Source organism: Arachis hypogaea, chromosome 12, assembly GCF_003086295.3.
Source record: "Arachis hypogaea cultivar Tifrunner chromosome 12, arahy.Tifrunner.gnm2.J5K5, whole genome shotgun sequence".
Taxonomy (NCBI): Eukaryota; Viridiplantae; Streptophyta; class Magnoliopsida; order Fabales; family Fabaceae; genus Arachis; species Arachis hypogaea.
In genome coordinates, this window is record NC_092047.1 from 45,902,454 (window position 1) to 45,923,001 (window position 20,548).

Sequence of the window (20,548 nt, forward strand, 5' to 3'; positions counted from 1 at the left end):
AAAGCCATGACCAGCTTAACCCAAGAGTTCAGGCTGTCTCTGGGTTGAGAGTCCAACCAGATTCTAGCTCTGTCTCTTACAGCAAATGGGAAAAGCATGAGCCTGTAGACTTCAGGATCTACTCCATTAGTCTTAACAGTATCACAGATCTGCAAGAATTCAGTTAAGAACTGAAAAGGATCTTTAGATGGAAGTCCATGAAACTTGCAATTCTGCTGCATCAGAGAAACTAATTGAGGTTTCAGCTCAGAGTTGTTTGCTCCAATGGCAGGAATGGAGATGCTTCTTCCATGTAAATTGGAATTAGGTGCAGTAAAGTCACCAAGCATTCTCCTTGCATTATTATTATTTTCGGCTGCCATCTCTTCTTCCTGTTCGAAAATTTCTGAAAGGTTATCTCTGGATTGTTGTATTTTAGCTTCTCTTAGTTTCCTTTTCAGAGTCCGTTCAGGTTCTGGATCTGCTTCCACAAGAATGTTCTTGTCCTTGCTCCTGCTCATATGACAAAGAAGAGGGCACAGAAAAATAATAATAATAGGGATCCTTTTTACCACAGTATAGAGGTTCCCTTATGTGAGTAGAAGAAAAGAAGAAGAAATTCGAACACATATAGAATAGGGGGTTCGAATTTAGTGAGTGATGTGAGGAAGAGATGTTAGTAGATAAATAAATAAATAGAATAAGATGAGAGAGAGAGAGAGAGGATTTTCGAAAATAATTTTTTTGAAAAAGAGTTAGTTGATTTTTGAAAATAGTTTTTGAAAAAGGTTAGTGGTTTTACGAAAATTAAAATGAAAAAATTAAAATTTTAGTTAATTAAAAAGAAATTTTTGAAAAAGGGGGAAGATATTTTCGAAAATTAGAGAGAGAGAGTTAGTTAGGTGGTTTTGAAAAAGATAAGAAACAAACAAAAAGTTAGTTAGTTAGTTGAAACAAAAAATTTTTTTTTTAAAAAAGATAAGAAGTTAGGAAGTTAGAAGAGATATTTTGAAATCAATTTTTTTTTTTTTTGAAAAAGGTAAGATAAGAAGACATTTTTGAAAAAATATGATTGAAATTAGTTTTTGAAAAAAGATTTGATTTTTGAAATCTCAATTAATGACTTGATTCACAAGAAATCACAAGATATGATTCTAGAACTTAAAGTTTGAATCTTTCTTAACAAGCAAGTAACAAACTTGAAATTTTTGAATCAAAACATTAATTGGTGATGTTATTTTCGAAAATTTGATATAAAAATAAGAAAAATATTTTTGAAAAATGTTTTTAGAATTTTCGAAAATAACTAATAAAGTTGAAAAAGATTTGATTTTTGAAAAAGATTTTGAAAAAGATAAGATTTTTAAATTGAAAATTTGATTTGACTCATAAAACAACTAGATTTTAAAAATTTTTGAAAAAGTCAAATCTAATTTTCGAATTTATGAGAGAGAAAAAGGGACAGATATTTTTTTTATTTTTGAATTTTTAATGAAGAGAGAGAAAAACAAGAAAAATGATGCAATGCATGAAAGTTATGGATCAAAACAATGAATGCATGCAAGGATGCTATGAATGTCAAAATGAACACCAAGAACACTACGAAGATCATGATGAACATCAAGAACACATTTTTGAAAAATTTTTAATGCAAAGAAAACATGCAAGACACCAAACTTAGAATTCTTTAATGCTTAGACACTAAGAATCCAAGAATGCATATGAAAAACAAGAAAAGACACAAAACATGCAAATGCAAAGATCAAACAAGAAGATTTACCAAGAACAACTTGAAGATCATGAAGAACACTATGAATGCATGATTTTTTCGAAAAATGCAAGATGCACATGCAATTGACACCAAACTTATAACATGACTCAAGACTCAAACAAGAACACAAAATATTTTTGATTTTAATGATTTTCTAATTTTTTTTGTATTTTTTTTCGAAAATTATTTGAAAAACAAAAATAAAGTGTGATTCACAATTCGTGCACCAAGTTTTTGAACTTGGTGCGCAGAAATTGTGATTACACTTTAATTATGTAAAATTCATCGCTCTTTCTTTCCCTGGTAGTGGCGCCAAAAACATGATGCCAATACCATGGTTCACAACTTCGTACAACTAACCAGCAAGTGCACTGGGTCGTCCAAGTAATACCTTACGTGAGTAAGGGTCGAATCCCACGGAGATTGTTGGTATGAAGCAAACTATGGTCACCTTGTAAATCTGAGTCAGGCGAATATAAAATAGTAATGGGGTTTCGAAAATAATTAATAAAATAGGGATAGAAATACATATGTAAAGCTTTGGTGAGAATTTCAGATAAGCGAATAGAGATGCTTTCGTTCCTCTGAACCTCTGCTTTCCTGCTATCTTCATCCAATCAGTCTTACTCCTTTCCATGGCTGGCTTTATGTGATACATCACCACTGTCAATGGCTACTTTCGGTCTTCTCTCGGGAAAATGATCCAAATGCCCTGTCACGGCACGGCTAATCGTCTGGAGGCATCACCCTTGTCAATGGTTTCATCCTATCCTCTCAGTGAAAATGGTCAACGCACCCTGTCACGGCACGGCTATTCATCTGTCGGTTCTCGATCATGCTGGAATAGGATTTACTATCCTTTTGCGTCTGTCACTACGCCCAGCAATCGCGAGTTTGAAGCTCGTCACAGTCATTCAATCATTGAATCCTACTCGGAATACCACAGACAAGGTTTAGACTTTCCGGATTCTCTTGAATGCCGCCATCATTCTAGCTTATGCCACGAAGATCCCAATATCTCGGACTCGGTCCGCTGTATTGGTAATCTAAGAGATACTCGTTCAATCGAAGGTAGAACGGGAGTGGTTGTCAGGCACGCGTTCATAGGGAATGATGATGATTGTCACGTTCATCACATTCAGGTTGAAGTGCGAATGAATATCTTAGAAGTGGAATAAGATGAATGGAATAGAAAACAGTAGTACTTTGCATTAATCTTTGAGGAACAGCAGAGCTCTACACCTTAATCTATGGAGTGTAGAAACTCTACCGTTGAAAATACATAAGTGAAGAAGGTTCAGGCATGGCCGAGAGGCCAGCCCTCAAACGTGATCTAAGATAGCATACAACTGATCAAAAGATCTCAAATACAATAGTAAAATGTACTATTTATAATAAACTAGCTACTAGGGTTTACAGAAGTAAGTAATTGATGTATAAATCAACTTCTGGGGCCCACTTGGTGTGTGCTTGGGCTGAGCTTGAAGTCTACACGTGGAGAGGTCATTCTTGGAGTTGAACGCCAGCTTTTGTGCCAGTTTGGGCGTTGAACTCCACTTTGCAGCTTGTTTCTGGCGCTGGACGCCAGAATTGGGCAGAGAGCTGGCGTTGAACGCCAGTTTGTGTCATCTAAACTTGGGCAAAGTATGGACTATTATACATTGCTGGAAATCCCTGAATGTCTACTTTCCAACGCAATTGGAAGCGCGCCATTTCAATTTATGTAGCTCCAGAAAATCCACTTTGAGTGCAGGGAGGTCAGAATCCAACAACATCAGCAGTCCTTCTTCAACCTCTGAATCTGATTTTTGCTCAAGTCCCTCAATTTCAGCCAGAAAATACCTGAAATCACAGAAAAACACACAAACTCATAGTAAAGTCCAGAAATGTGAATTTAACATAAAAACTAATGAAAATATCCCTAAAAGTAACTAGATCCTACTAAAAACATACTAAAAGCAATGCCAAAAAGCGTATAAATTATCCGCTCATCACAAATCAAGGCTCATTTTGATTGATACTTCAAGAGTTGAATACAAAGGTGGGAATAGTGCTCAAATAGATGGGTCTAGGAGGATTGTTGGGCATTTCATAGAGAATTCATCTTGTTCACCACCCGGACGGATTAATAATGATGATCAACTTCAAGACGGGTGTGAAAATAAAGTGTGGGATTCCGGATTACAAGAAGAGGATCAACTTTGGGAGCCCCAAGCTTGTGAAGAACTCCATCAAGACTTGGCTCAATCCATGAAGAATCTTGGGGCACAATGGAGAACCAAGCATTGGTGGGAGTTCCAAGATGAATACAAGCACAAGCCACCTTGATGAGGAGCTCCCCATAAGTCCAACTTAAGGACAATAAACAAAAGTGCTAGGTGGGAGACAACCCACCATGGTAAAATCCTTTCATTTTCTCTTTTGTATATATTGGTAGAATTAGTTTAATTTCATGTTTTGTTTAGTTAGTTGAGTATGTTTGGTAGTTTAAGTATGTTAAATAAGGTTTTATGGTGTTTTGGTAGCTGTTTGGAGGTTTGGAATGCTTGGATTGGTGCAAAAACATAGAAAAAATTTTTGAAAAACAGAGCACCATCCATGTGTACGCGTACATGGCACGTACGCGCACTTCCAGCATTTTCGACCATCCATGCGCGCGCGTGCGCCATGCGTGCGTACGCGCGGATTGAGAAGTTCCAACCTCCATACATTTTCCAGAGAGTTGTGCCTGCGCCGCGCCAACGTTGTGCCTCTGGCACAAACCCCACTTGCGCACACGCGCACATGACGCGTACGCGCCACTGTCGAAATAAGCCAACGACGCGCGCGGGCCATGTGTGCGTACGCGCGGATTTCTTTCTCCCATCCACTTTTCTTTTCTTCTCCTCTTTCCAATTCTTTCCTTCTCCTTTCTTCTTCCCTTCTCCTACCCCTCATCCAACACTTCCAAACACCATAGATAACCATTTATTTTAGTTAGTTAATTAGTTAGTTGGTTAGTTAATTAGTTAGTTTTAGTTTAGCTTTCATTTTATTTTCTCTCTTTTCATTATACGTGTTGGATTATTGACTTTGTTTATTATACGTTGCTGCCCTTGTTGCCTAAATGCTAATTTAGCATTAATGTTTTTAGATAATCTTTGTTGGATTCTATGATTGAGGTTATATTTTGCTACTTGGTTTTGAGTTTTTCATGCTTACCTTTTGAAAACTACCAAGTGATGAGAATTGCCTTCGAACTTGTAATTCCTTTGAATTGCATGATTTGGCCACCATGTGATTTGAACCGTATTCTTTGATTAGGCAATCTCTTGATGGATGATGTTGAGCATTTACCTTAATGCATTGTATTTCATGATTATATCCATCCATATGTTTGACTTGAATGCTTTCATGCTTCTCTAATGCTTGTCTTACCTTACAAGCTTACTTAAAGCATCTCAAGCATACTAGGATAAGTGACGTGCATGCTTCTTTTGTGACATAGCTCTTTATGCTAATGTGTATTCTAAACCGCGCAATTTAGAATTCACACACCTAATATTTCTTAATGTCACACTAATTCACTCACTCAATTCTAGTGATTTACCTCATTCCAACAATGTATGCTTCCTTGTTTTTATATCTTCTCATCTTATGGTGTTGTATTTTTGTTTTTCATGATAAATGCACCACAAGCAAACATGGAAGCAAGACTAAGAACACGCAGCAATCCAGAGACTCGCCGTACCCCCTTGCTCATCTTTGAGTGCACCGAGGACGGTGCAAACTTTTAAGTATGGGGAGGTCGTCCGACCGGTCGGCGATTTTGGGTGACAAATTTCTAATCCCAACACTTTTGCATTTCATTTTAGGTTCTTAGGATTTTTACTTTCATTTTCTTATTTTTGCATATGTATACACAATAAGCTTAGTCAAAATAATGAAATTTTTCAAATAATGAAATTTTTCAAGATTTCTATCTATAGGGCATCTCAATTGATTTGAGTGAAAACTTTTCATAGAACTTGCTTGAATTATATATATTGTGGATCATGTTTTTGAGCTAAGAACATAAGCAAATGAGACTTGAGCCTAATAGCGTGGTTACATCTTATAACCATTTATTTTTCCTTCTTGTGTGCATTATTCTCTTTCTATGATTGTAATCTTTGATTTGTTTGATCCTTTATGTCCATTATTTTGTGTATTCATGCATTTATATGATTGAGGCCATCATTTCATTAGCTCACTTACCCAAATGGCCTTACCTTTTATCTTCCTTTGTTAGCTAAATTTGAGCCTACGCTTAACCCACTTATTCTTTAATTTAGCACATTACTAGCCTTAAAGCGAAAAATAATAATTGTCCTTATTTGGATCTTTGATTAGCTTAGGCTAGTGTGTGTGAGTATCATTCAAGTGTGGGAACCTTTGGACATTGGGTGAATAAAAGGGTAGTTTTGTAATGTTATTGGAAATATTGGGAATTGGGTACATACTCATGTATTGATCAAATGTAAAACCTTATGCATTGAGGTTCTTGTATATAAAAAGAAAAAAAATAAGAAAAACAAAAGAAAAAGAAAAGAAAAATAATATGGAAAAGAAAAAAAATAGAAAAAGAAAAAAAAGAAGAAAAAAAATATAATAAAAAGGGGATAAAATGCCCCAAAGCAAGGTCCAATAAAATCAATGCATAAGTGTTGCGAAATGAAAAAGAAAATGCATGAGTATGTGAAAAAGTGAAGAATGGGTAGTTAGGTTAGAACTTAATTGTATAGGATGTCATAGGTTAGGTGGGAAGTCTAAGCTTATCAAAGATTCAAACTTCAAGCTCACTTGACCATATATGCATCCTACCTTGACCCTAACCCCATTACAACCTAAAGAAAAGACCTCATGATACTTGTATGCATGCATGAAATGTATGTCGATTGTTAGAAGAAAAACAAATCTTGGACAGCATGATTAGGGGAGAATTGAGAGAATCGACCCTAAACACTTGAGCGAATAGAGTGCAAACACTACCGGTGAGGGTTTGATGCTCAATTACATGTTTTCACCTATGATCATCTCTTTTCATGCAAGTTTGTAAAAATATTTAATAACTCAATTCAATTGTGGATTAGGCTTGCTAGTCCTTAGCCCTTGTGCATATATACTTGGGAATTGATTTATTTTGACCAAGCAATTGCATTTATTTAGATAGTTGCATATAGGTAGATTGCATTTAATTAGTTTCCATTGAATAAATGCCATGCCCTTTGCTTCATTCTTGGTTTAAGCATGAGGACATGCTTGGTTTAAGTGTGGGGAGGTTGATAAACCCCGTTTTGACGGTTTATCCTGTATTGATTTTAAGAGATTTTATCACTTTTTACCCACATTTATTCAATGAAATAGCATGGTTTTGTGATTGTCTCCTTATTTGTGCTTAGATATGAAAATATGCTTTTAGACCCTTAATTTGATGGTTTTAATCTCCCTTTGATTCCACTAGATGCCTTGATATGTTTGTTAGTGATTTCAGATTGAAAAGGGCTAGGAATGGATCAAAGGAGTGAAGAGGAAAGCATGCAAAGTGGAGAAATCATGAAAAGTCAAAGAAGTTGAACTCGCCCATGGACGCGCACGCGCACCTGCAAATCACCCCATGGACGCGTACGCATGTTGTGCGTGTACGCGTCGGTGCTGGTTTATGATTTTTTAATGAAAACGTGACCAACGAATTCTCAAGGGTTGTGGGGCCCAATCCCAACCAACTTTGGCGCCAAAGATGCTATTTAAAGCCAAGGATTGAAGAGCAAGGGGGATTCCAATCATACACACTCATTAGGATTAGTTTAGAGTTAGTTTCTAGAGAGAGAAGCTCTCTCTTCTCTCTAGAATTAGGATTAGGATTAGGTTTAGTTCTTAGATCTAGGTTTTAATCTTTGCTTTTCTCCACTTCTATCTCTCAATTCTTTGTTGCTACATTCATCTTCTTCTATTCTTTTGTTATAATTTTCTTTATGTTGTTCTTATATTTTGTTGTAGATCTAGTATTGTTCCTTCTACATTCTTCCAATTCAATAAGAGGTAACTCATAATAATTGTTCTTCTTTACTTTTCTATTGTTGATCTCTTGCCTTTGTAGTTGTAGATTCCTTTAATTCTTGCAATTAATAATGTTTACTTCTATTGCACTCTATGTGTTTGTTGAAATGCCTCTTCTAGATATAGTGTAGATTTTGTTCCGCTTGGCCTAGGTAGAGTAATTAGTGACACTTGAGTTATCTAATCCCTTTGTTGATTGATAATTGGAGAGATTGCTAATTGGTTTGGAGTGCACTAAAGCTAGTCTTTCCTTGGGAGTTGGCTAGGACTTGTGGCTCAAGTCAATTCATCCACTTGACTTTCCTTTAATTAGTAAGGGTTAACTAAGTGGTAGCAACGAACAATTCTCATCGCAATTGAGAAGGATAACTAGGATAGGACTTCTAATTTTCATACCTTGCCAAGAGCCTTTTATAGTTGTTAGTTTATTTTTATTGCCATTTACTTTTCATGCTTCTTATCCAAAACCCCAAAATAACTCATAACCAATAACAAGACACTTTATTGTAATTCCTAGGGAGAACGACCCGAGGTTTGAATACTTCGGTTATTAATTTTAGGGGTTTGTTTTAGTGACAAACAACTTTTTGTATGAAAGGATTAGTGATTGGTTTAGAAACTATACTTGCAACGAGAATTCATTTGTGAAATTCTATACCATCAAAAATCCGTTCATCATGTATCCGGTGGTAATACTGGAAAACAAAGTGATTAGGGCCACGGCCAAGACTCATAAAGAAGCTGTGTTCAAGAAGCATCATACTGAACTAGGAGAGTCAATAACACTATCTGAACTCTAAATTCCTATAGAAGCCAATCATTCTGAATTTCAATGGATAAAGTGAGATGCCAGAACTATTCAAGAGGCAAAAAGCTATAAGTCCCGCTCATTTGATTGGAGCTATGTTTCATTGATAGTTTGGAATTTATAGTATATTCTCTTCTTTTTATCCTATTTGATTTTTAGTTGCTTGGGGACAAGCAACAATTTAAGTTTGGTGTTGTGATGAGCGGATAATTTATACGCTTTTTGGCATTGTTTTTAGTATGTTTTTAGTAGAATCTAGTTACTTTTAGGGATGTTTTCATTAGTTTTTATGTTAAATTCACATTTCTGGACTTTACTATGAGTTTGTGTGTTTTTCTGTGATTTCAGGTATTTTCTGGCTGAAATTGAGGGACTTGAGCAAAAATCAGATTCAGAGGTTGAAGAAGGACTGCTGATGCTGTTGGATTCTGACCTCCCTGCACTCAAAATGGATTTTCTGGAGCTACAGAACTCAAAATAGCGCGCTTTCAATTGCGTTGGAAAGTAAACATCCAGGGCTTTCCAGAAATATATAATAGTCCATACTTTGCTCAAGTTTAGATGACGCAAACTGGCGTTCAATGCCAGTTCTCTGCCCAATTCTGGCGTCCAGCGCCAGAAACAAGTTGCAAAGTGGAGATCAACGCCCAAACTGGCACAAAAGCTGGCGTTCAACTCCAAGAATGACCTCTCCACGTGTAGACTTCAAGCTCAGCCCAAGAACACACCAAGTGGGCCCCGGAAGTGGATTTATGCATCAATTACTTACTTCTGTAAACCCTAGTAGCTAGTTTATTATAAATAGGACCTTTTACTATTGTATTAGACACCTTTGGAAACATCTTTGGATTATCTTTTGATCTTTGGATCATCTTTGGACGCCTGGTTCTTAGATCAGAGGGGCTGGCCATTCGGCCATGCCTGGACCTTTCACTTATGTATTTTCAAACTGTAGAGTTTCTGCACTCCATAGATTGAGGTGTGGAGCTCTGCTGTTCCTCAAAGATTAATGCAAAGTACTCATGTTGTGAATTGTTGTTCGAAATTGATTCCCTGGCAATGGCACCAAAAACGGATGCACAGAACCATGGTCTAAACATATCTTCACAACTTCGCATAACTAACCAGCAAGTGCACTGGGTCGTCCAAGTAATACCTTACATGAATAAGGGAATCCCACGGAGATTGTTGGTATGAAGCAAGCTATGGTCACCTTGTAAATCTCAGTCAGGCAGATATAAAATAGTTATGGAGTTTTCGAAAATAATATAATAAAATAAGGATAGAAACACTTATGTAATTCATTGGTGAGAATTTCAGATAAGCGTGTAGAGATGCTTTCGTTCCTCTGAATCTGTGCTTTCCTGCTGTCTTCATCCAATCAGTCTTACTCCTTTCCATGGCTGGCTTTATGGAAGGGCATCACCGTTGTCAATGGCTACATCCCCTCCTCTTGTGAAAATGGTCCAAATGCTCTGTCACAGCACGGCTAATCATCTGAGGTTCCCGATCATGCTGGAATAGGATTCACCCTCCTTTTGCGTCTGTCACTACGCCCAGCAATCGCGAGTTTGAAGCTCGTCAGAGTCATTCAATCCCAGAATCCTACTCGGAATACCACAGACAAGGTTTAGACTTTCCGGATTCTCATGAATGCCGCCATCAATCTAGCTTACACCACGAAGATTCTGGTTAAGAGATCTAAGAGATACTCATTCAATCTAAGGTAGAACGGAAGTGGTTGTCAGGCACACGTTCATAGGGAATGATGATGATTGTCACATTCATCACATTCAGTTTGAATTGCGAATGAATGTCTTAGAAGCGAAATAAGATGAATTGAATAGAAAAACAGTAGTACTTTGCATTAATCTTTGAGGAACAGCAGAGCTCCACACCTTAATCTATGGAGTGCAGAAACTCTACCGTTTGAAAATACATAAGTGAAAGGTCCACGCATGGCCGAATGGCCAGCCCCTCTGATCTAAGAACCAGGCGTCCAAAGATAATCCAAAGATCAAAAGATAATCCAAAGATGATTCCAAAGATCTCTAATACAATAGTAAAAAGTCCTATTTATAATAAACTAGCTACTAGGGTTTACAAAAGTAAGTAATTGATGAATAAATCCACTTCCAGGGCCCACTTGGTGTGTGCTTGGGCTGAGCTTGAGTGTTGCACGTGTAGAGGTCCTTCTTGGAGTTGAACGCCAGCTTTTGTGCCAGTTTGGGCATTGAACTCCACTTTGCAACTTGTTTCTGGCGCTGGACGCCAGAATTGGGCAGAGAACTGGCGTTGAACGCCAGTTTGCATCGTCTAAACTTGGGCAAAGTATCAACTATTATATATTTCTGAAAAGCCCTAGATGTCTACTTTCCAACGCAATTAGAAGCGCCCCATTTTGATTTTTGTAGCTCCAGAAAATCCATTTTGAGTGTAGGGAGGTCAGAATCCAACAGCATCAGCAGTCCTTCTTCAACCTCTGAATCTGATTTTTGCTCAAGTCCCTCAATTTCAGCCAGAAAATACCTGAAATCACAGAAAAACACACAAACTCATAGTAAAGTTCAGAAATGTGAATTTAACATAAAAACTAATGAAAACATCCCTAAAATAACTAGATTCTACTAAAAACATACTAAAAACAATGCCAAAAAGCGTATAAATTATCCGCTCATCAATAACCAACAGATGAGACTCATCAGCCATAGGACATGCATACATCATGTGCATATTGTTTTCTTTGCTTGTTTGTGCATTAATTAGGATTGCCTAAGTGAATTTATTATGTTAATTGTTATACTTGCTATCTGTATTACTTGTAATCTACTTGTGTTTGTCATTGTCTACTTGTTTGTCTGTGCAAATTCATCGGAGACGGAGGGACGGAGAAAAGGTGGAAAGATTTAGTGTTCAAGTTAAGTTTTAGTTAGGTTTAGGAATTCTTAGAAAACCACCCGTTTATGGTTTCTATGTTAGTTCTTAAGCTTTATATCTGAGTGTTGGCATTCTATGATTGCCTCTGGCATTCCCAAGACCTTATGTCTTATGTACATGGCACCTTTACCATGCTGAGAATTCCCGGTTCTCATTCTATACGATATTGTTGTTTTTCATATGCAAGTCGAGAGGCTCCTCGCTAGGCGTCTGGAGTTCTGCAGCGAAGTAGACTTTGGGACTTTGTTTTGATGTATAGTTTATCTATATATATGTACTTAACTCTCCAAACAACTTGTTTTATTTTGTTCCTCTTAGAGGATTATGGAGAACTACGGTTTTATGCTTGTATTTTGGACATCGGGTTATGTATATATGCATGTAAATATTCTCCAGCCAGCCTTAGCTTCGCAGGCTGAGTTAGGAGCTTGTTATACTGTACTTTTGGCCATCTATTCCTACTTTCTGTTTACTTATGCTTAATAACCATAGCTTTCTTCGTACGCAAGTAATCCTTATTCTTGAGCGTTGCGCTTTTTATTTTGCAATTTTTGTTTTACCTGTTTTTCAAGGCTCCTCGTATATTATATTCTTTCTACTATTATATGTATATATTTTATTTTAGATGTCATAATACCACACCACCTCTGTTTTACGACTTAAGCATAAAGCTCTGTGTGGTAGGATGTTACAACTAGCAGCCTATTATACTTATTTTTTCTATAGGTAGAATCAAAGGCTAGAACATCACCAAAATATTGGTAGCCAAATCGACCTAAGTCATCTGCCCAAAATAAATGCTCCAATTTATCGTCATTTGTTAAACTATGTCTCACAATCATCATAGGTTCATCCTCTGGTTTTCCACATAAATAATTAAGAGTTTCATTTACATCTCCTTCAATGATCTTTGAACGTAGATTTCTTTCAATTTAGTTATCCAAATTTTTTTTGTAAAACCGACAAATTCATAACCACCAGCTTGTCCAGCAATAAGACCCATGATCTTCGAAGGTGGGAGGCCATGTCTATGCATGCTATCCACTTGCACTTTGCCTGCGTCTGTCAGTGTACGATGATTTGGAATTTGGTAAACTAATTTAAGCGGTATCAAAGAATGGTTATGATCCTTCACAATCTTTCTCACTTTCCACATTGAACCACTCTTGTCAAGATATGACAATATTGCATTACAATTTGTTCTGGTCTCAGGCTTCTGCATTCTTATTTTACTAGTAGTTGCGTAGCATTTATTCTCTCACACCTGCTCTGTTGCACAAGAATTTACGTCGAACATAACTGCTAGTTCTATCAAGAGTCGAATCCCCCTTTCGAACTCCAAACCCCACACACTTGGCATACCTTACATAACATTGGTACGCTTATTCATAACTTATAAATTGTCGATTCAAAAAATCATTTGCACTCAAAACAGCTGCCTCTTTACCATCAGTAATTTTACCATTGCCCTTTCATTTTTCTCTTCCTCTATATAACATTTATCGTATTCAGAATGTGTCATATTCTCAATATTTTTTTTTACCCTACATCAGTATTAAAATAAAATAACTTATAAAATTGACGAATTATAACAATGTAATCTCATAGTTTATTTTCTATTGTTCACCTATCTTATTAGTGACATAATTTTTTTAACAAATAGACTAGAAAAATAAATGAGAAAATATATAAAATTTAGTTCTAAACATCTTTTTAGTCATATACCTTAATAATATTATATAGGCCAAAGTTTTTTCATGATCAATGTTAAAGTTTAAATTACTTTTAATAAGTTGTTAATAATTTAAAATACGTTTCTATAAATTTAATACTTTGCTTCACATGCATCTTTTCAAGAAAAAATATACACAAGTTAAACCTATACTAAGATAAAAATTTAAATAGCAAAATACTCTTTTATTCTTTACAAATATTACTATGGCAAGATTAAAAAATACTCAGACTTAGTACTATACTATAGTTATATTTAGAGTATTTTCAGTTATACATATTTTTTTGTGACTACATATTTTTTTTATTCTAGTATTCTTGGTTGGTACTAAAATTTTTAATCATACCAACTTCAAATTTATATATATATTTTTCATTCAAATTCAAGTGACTATTTGTTCTTTAAATAATTAACTTTTCAAAATTAATTTACCTATTCCTTGAACATCTTAAAGCATAACCAAATTAAATAAAGAGAACTAGATAGGTTATATTCAATTAGTTAGGTATTCAATTGAAAAAAAAAATTTATTATTCTTTAATCAAATATAAATATTAAATTAGAATACATAATTTATTACTCCCTAGTTCAATATCCTCTTTGGAATTAATATATTTCTTAAAATATATATAATACATGATTAGATCACATTTTTGTTAGTATAGGATGCATTCAACAAAACTAATTAAGTTTAAATAAGAATACAAAGAGTACATCACATCTTTAAATATTGAGTTTAAATGTATATATAGTTCAATTGATGTGGTTCTATTCAAAAAATTATCTCTATTTTTATGATAGAATTAATTCTCATACAGTTGCCTATTATGTCTAATTGGGTATTTGTGTGAACAACACAAACAATGTTAATTTTTAGATATTGTTGATATCAAATCAGTGCTTACCACAATTATATTTCACAAATTATTTATATATAAAAAAAAACATAACTCATGAAACAATACTTTTAGGATAAAGGTACAAATTTTACCTATAACGACTTGAATCTAACAAGTAACAGTAACCCAATCAATCTCTGTGTTGACTCTAGATAAAGATGTGAATAGTACAACTTTTAAAATTATTGTCTAACATCCAACCAATTTCATCTTGAATATCAAATGGTGTGATGACATAAACAGTTATGTATTTATTAAATGATTTTCATCATTCATAGAGAAGTAAATAAAAACATAAATTAAGAAATACATTTGAAATAAGAAATTTGATTAAAAAATACAAATAAGACGAACATACCAATTTCAAGAGCGTAAAAAAAGAAAAGAGTAAAAATAATTGTTTGGTTCAATTTAAATTGGTTTTATTAATGAAACCATTCGTATAAAATAAACCGATTTTTTCAAACCAAATAATAACATGTATCGACCATCCAAAAATAGCTTTATGTGAAGTTGAATGCAGGTGAATTTCTACTAAGATATAATAGATAATAAATTAATTAAAGTGAACTAACAAATACTGTACAAAAAAAATAAAGGTGAATTCTATGGTATCTATAACTTGATGCTTAATTTATGCCTAATTTACTTTCTATGACAACTTTTGAATATTTAATAATTATTTATTTTTATACTTTTAAAATTAAATATTAATTTTTAACCCTTTTTAGTAAGTTAGACAAACACTTTTAGACACTGTAGCAATTACCAAAAATAAAATAATACAACTCGATGAGTTGGCTGAGATATATTTAAATAATAATCATTTCGGAACGAGGACCTTATTTCTCAGCTCGATGAGTTGGCTGAGATTCGGGTAACACCACACCACAAGATTATGGACTCTGCTGCTTGAGTGCCAACATTCATGAAGATCTTGGATTGCATGCAGCATCATAACTCCAATGGGAAGAAAAAAGGAGTTAACAATAACTTGCTTGAACTTAATCTAAATCCAACCCATAACAGATCACACAAGACCTAGAAAATAAAAACTGGATGGTATCCAATGTTTAATCTCACCTTTCATTGTTCTCTCTCTCCTCTTTAATTTTGGTCTCACTTGTAAAATTAAAAGTGAGACATCACACTTTATTCTCTCAAGTGTTAAAAAAATTGGAGAGGATCTATTTCCCTATATTCTTATCGATCTAGTAATTAATATAATAAGAAGAAAGTACAAAAAAGTTATATGTTTTGCTTGCACAACAGGATTGCATTGCTTTGTGGTTTTGCTCTGCTGTTATATATGAACACATTGGAGAAGGAGAGAAGTAATGAATTAAAGAATAATGTTGAAATGAAATATCGTTGTTCTATAGATCCTAAGGAAATATACAAGTTTGGTTAATTGGGAGGATATTAGATTGAATTAATCATAGAAACTATGTCTTTGAGGTATTACATCTTCGAATTCAAGTCTTGGGTGAGCATACGAGTAACCCTTCCTGAACCTGTTGTTTCTGTTTCTAACTTCCACATCCACAGAGAAGACAGCACAAACGGGCCTGTGGTCAGAGAACCTTGACTCTCCTCGTATATATGATAGTTGTTCAATGCCTTTGCCACGCCATAGTATTCTATCACACCTGAAAATTATTCAACATAATTGGTTATTGGAATGGATTTCTTCATTCATCTCTCTCTCTATATATATAGTAGTACCATGCTGGGGTTCTGCGTTTCTTCTTGGATTTGGCAGTCTCCCCGGCATAGGAGTCTGAATTTTGAGAATACTTGTAAGTTGGGGCAAATAAGATCCTTCCTTCTTGGAATCCATTGAACACCCTTCCTGCCTCTCTTTCAATGTTCAACTGTGAAAAACATGTATACAAGTCAATACAATCAAAAGTAATAATAATGTTATGTGAGAACTAGAAAGCATAAAACACTCACTTGATCTTTTTCTAACAAAGTGTCCCAGTCATTATCCTCCAAGAGGACCCTTGTTTCTTCATAACTCAAAGCCACCCGATAGTTCAAATCACCTAGCCATATTATTCGTCTGCAAAAGATGCAGACATTAAACAAGGGAATTTACAATTAAGAAACTTGGTATAATAAAAAAAATACGACTTACTCGTGGTCAACAATCTTTTCAGGGGCTTTGGCACAAGGGTTCTTGCAAATCCTAGGGAACTGTATCCCTTTGAGGATCTCAGCTACATCAGCATTCCTCTTTATCTCATCACCTTCTTTCTCCCCAGAAGCCAAGTGACTACAGATGAAACAAAAGCTTGTTTGATGTATTGTCATGCTCATTGATATACACCCCTGCAAACCAATTATCATTTCACATGCACTACTATTATTTATTTATTAGTCTTGGAAACCGCAATATGATTATGATTATGAATACACACAGATATGTACCTTGTTACCTAGGCAACCCATGATTCCCGTTCCAACAGTATCTACTCTAAGATGGCCAATGTGAGGTACCAACTCCTTCCTAGTCCATACAGTGAGAAAAATGCCAACCATTTGCTTACTTGATATAAGGGAGTACTTGTTTTGGGAAGTCATTGGTATCTCTGCAATGGAGAGCAACTCTTCCATGCTAATCTCACCACGAATCTCATTATCTATCTTACTAACAGGGTCACTAAACTTTCTCACCCTCCTTCTGTCTCTGCTGGTTGGAGATTCCACTGGACAATTGCATGCCTTAAGGAGGCTGCTGCCCTCTGCTCTCAAGCTTTTGCTCACAATTTTCAGAGACGACTTCTGAAAGAAGTTTAGACTTGTAGGCCCTTTCAACTCCCTCGAGTTCTTCAAGTTCAAATCATACGGATCGTTGTACTCGTTTCTTGGCCTGTTTAGTGCCTGACTTATCAATGTTAACCACTTTGTTGCAGGCTCGTTGTCTTCTATTACCAATACATTCCCAGCGCTTAGGGGAACTATTTCTTGAAACCTTAATCAAACACAGACACAAATATATATATATATGTCAGCCAACTCAACTCAAAGTTTACTTATTAGCTTCTTGCCTTGCCACCATGCATCATGTAATTGTAAACTCACCCCAATACATATACATCTGCAGAGCCCTCCACTAGCAAGAAATCTTGAAGGTTCAGATCATAGTTTGGCGATTTTCCTCCTACATTCCAAGTGGCAACAAATATCCTACATGCATTCCCAGATATTATTAATTTATTATAAACCGATGTCTTACTAACACGAGTTTTTAATCTCACTACAACAATCGAAGAAAAATACCAAACCTGAAACCCTGTCTTTCAGTTTCTGGACCCACAGGTCGTTCAAAAGTTGACAAATTTAGGCCTTCGATTCCTGGGCTAGTCTCCCTTTCTGTTAGCACATATAAGTAACTAAGGTCATGCTTTATCCTATTATCTTGACTAGTACGTAATTGCAATGGGTATACAAAGACACTCCTTCTAACCATGACGCCTAACACAGTTGGTAGCTATATATGTGGCTTTATTAGGTATTGCTGTCGAAAATAAATACCTAAACAACAAATAAAAGATTTCCTTTTCCCCTTGATCAAAAACATCCTTCCGGATAGGCAAGATTTTTTGTTGTTAGGTAAGCTACCAACAAATGTACGAGTTGGATGATCCAGAACGTAGCATTGACCCAAATGTTTCTCAATGTAAATTCAAGCCGCGAAATTGGATATGAAAAATAATTTCAGAGAATGTAAAAAAAAATTAATTCCATGCAACAATAATATGTATGTATACCTGAGAAGCTTTTTCTCATGAAGGGAGACACTTCCATTAAAGCTTTTCTTCTGGATTCAATCTTCTTCTCCAAATCTTTGGACATGAAAAAGAACATTCATCAAAAGAAAATTAAAGCAACAATGACAAAGAAGAGGGGTGGAAGTGAAAGAGAAATTACCAAGAGTAACTCCTTGATCTCCTTCCTCGTGTGGCTTGGTGAAAGCATCATCGTCTGAGCCTCTCCCAGTTCTCTTTGAACCGAAAATCTTGGGAAGGAGAGACTTGAACCAAACAAAAAAATAAAAGAATAAAAATAAATATAAAGATAAGCAATTATAATTGAAGGAAGGCATAATGCAGGAATATATATAGAACCTTCTTTTTCTTGTCATTCTTGTTGCTAGTAATGTCAGGAGAAGAGGATGCAGAGATTTGCCTGATGGGGCTGATGGAAGGATCGTTGACTTTGGTCATTTCAGAATTATTATCATTTGATATGGTACAAGTAGAATTCGAATAAGCAGCGTAAAAATACGACATTCAATGGCTACTTCGTCTTTTTGAACATGCTGCATGCATTGTATTATATATGATCTTGAGTCCTCCAACCTGCTGCAATCAACGTAACATGCACCAGACTGATTGTGATGTAACTAACTCATCATCAACGAGCCTCCTGCAACAACTTTCACTCTCGTATTTTTGCATGATGCGATAATGCCTGTGTGTTTAGGATGTTGCTGTTTTCCGTTTTCAAATGGCTCAGATTTTGGTGGCACAACTTTCGGACGACCTAAGGATGAGGCCTCATACCCATAACAAGTTATGCCCTTCCCTGATGAGGCCATAAACAACTCACAAATATGCCAAATATTGCATATGCTTCGATTTTCCACACCCAATTATTACCCCCTTTCCAAAAAAAATAAAATAAAACGAGAACAACATATTATTTACTTGTTTCTATTATAGAATGGGGGGTATATACTGAATTCTTGTTTTAATAATAATAATGACTCAATTAATTACAAATCATTACATAATTATTAGTATATCTCTATTGCTCTTTTTTTTATTTTATTTGTCTCTCTACTTATGGAATTGGAATTAGAACATTTTGATAAAAAATGAATTCACTCGTTAATTTTTTCTCAAATAAAAAAAAATGTGAAAAAAATATTGTTCATACTGACCCAAATGCAGCTAGATCCATTAAGGATAAAGGCTCTTCAAAAGTAGCATTTTCTACTCATCCGGTTTCTTAATAAGTCGGACACGGCAAGGAGAATCAGTTTCAAATATCCAATTAAATAACTATTTCCTTAAATTTCTCGTATTATTTCTATTTCTCCTAAAAGATAGATCTCAACAAATTTTTAAGAGTACAGGAAATTAATATCTACCAATAAAGGTGGAACTATTCAAAAGGTAGTTATCTATTCTGCTATAAATACACTAGTACTCTCAGGTATATTCACGTCACAATCTACTAAAAATCTGTTCAAAACTCTTCCTAACTTAAGTATTAGAGTCTTTTACAGGTAACACCCCACCTCCTCATAAGGTAGTCGGACAAATCCAAAGTATTATTTCAGGTAATTCTCGAAATAGATATTATATGATAAAAAATTCACACGACATAAAACAAAAACCTAGAAGATACATTTTCTATTATAGTGTAATTAGATTTAGATTCATGCCATGCATGCAAGAAAAATTATTATTATAGATTTTTTGTACACAATCTTTTAAATAATTAAAAATAACCTAGAAGATACATTTTCTATTATAGTGTAATTAGATTTAGATCTATGCCATGCATGCACGAAAAATTATTATTATAGATTTTTTGTACACAATCTTTTAAATAATTAAAAATAATAGATGAATTTTTATGTTAAAATTTGTTATAAAATAATCTATGTAATTCTTAAAGCAAAAAGTTATATCATAATAAATTTAATTATTCTGTTAGTTCATATATTTTTGCGAAATTTTTAATTAAATTTCTATATTTTTTTTCTTTTTAATTGAGTTTTGTACTAATTTTTTTTAATTGGGTCCTTACACAGAACCTATTTGAAAATTTTGTGAAACTATAGAGACCAATGAATTTTTTATTTTAATAAATAAATTAATTATAATAATTACTAAAATAAATAATTTAAAAAATATTTACCAAAATAAATACTTCTCTCTTATTTCGTTTACACTGTAAACGAGATAAGATAGGTGGACGCGACACGTGTATATCTCATTTATAATTATCTCGTTTACACGGTATCGTTTACACTTTAAACGAGATAAACGAGACACGTGTATTTGTAAAAAAAAAACTATTTTCTCTGAAAATAATAAAAAATATTAATAATATCAATAATCCAAACTTTTAGCATACAATTAGTACATAAAAAGATTGGTAGAAGAGATTAAAATTGATATGTTTAATCAATTAGTACTCAAAAAGAGGACATAAAAAATTTTAGATTAAATTATGATTCATTTTGAAAAATAAAAAATCCGTACGTGTTCAAATTCCATGAAAGAATGGAAGAGTGATGGACGAAATAGAAAAAGAATGGAAGA

At 34.6% G+C, this 20,548-nt stretch overlaps 1 protein-coding gene across 1 annotated transcript; it reads right to left on the minus strand.

Moving 5' to 3' along the window:
• Positions 1-15,527: 15,527 nt before the first annotated feature.
• On the minus strand, positions 15,528-18,879 carry LOC112727367 (type I inositol polyphosphate 5-phosphatase 5-like). Its single transcript, XM_025777085.3, has 10 exons — positions 18,338-18,879; positions 18,141-18,243; positions 17,981-18,055; positions 17,495-17,582; positions 17,292-17,396; positions 16,638-17,181; positions 16,345-16,538; positions 16,161-16,269; positions 15,930-16,078; positions 15,528-15,853 (listed from the first exon to the last, which is right to left on the minus strand). The coding sequence occupies exons 1-10, from the start codon at positions 18,500-18,502 to the stop codon at positions 15,637-15,639; spliced, it is 1,749 nt and encodes a 582-aa protein (XP_025632870.1). The 5' UTR covers positions 18,503-18,879; the 3' UTR covers positions 15,528-15,636.
• Positions 18,880-20,548: the final 1,669 nt, after the last annotated feature.

Excerpts from the sequence above, each read along its gene's own strand:
- LOC112727367 (XM_025777085.3), bottom strand. The coding sequence starts at position 18,502 with ATGTCGTATTTTTACGCTGCTTATTCGAATTCTACTTGTACCATATCA. Across the intron at positions 18,056-18,140 it reads AGATCAAGGAGTTACTCTTG|ATTTGGAGAAGAAGATTGAA; the intron begins GTAATTTCTCTT and ends TCATGTCCAAAG. Across the intron at positions 16,079-16,160 it reads CTTTGTTAGAAAAAGATCAA|TTGAACATTGAAAGAGAGGC; the intron begins GTGAGTGTTTTA and ends TGTTTTTCACAG.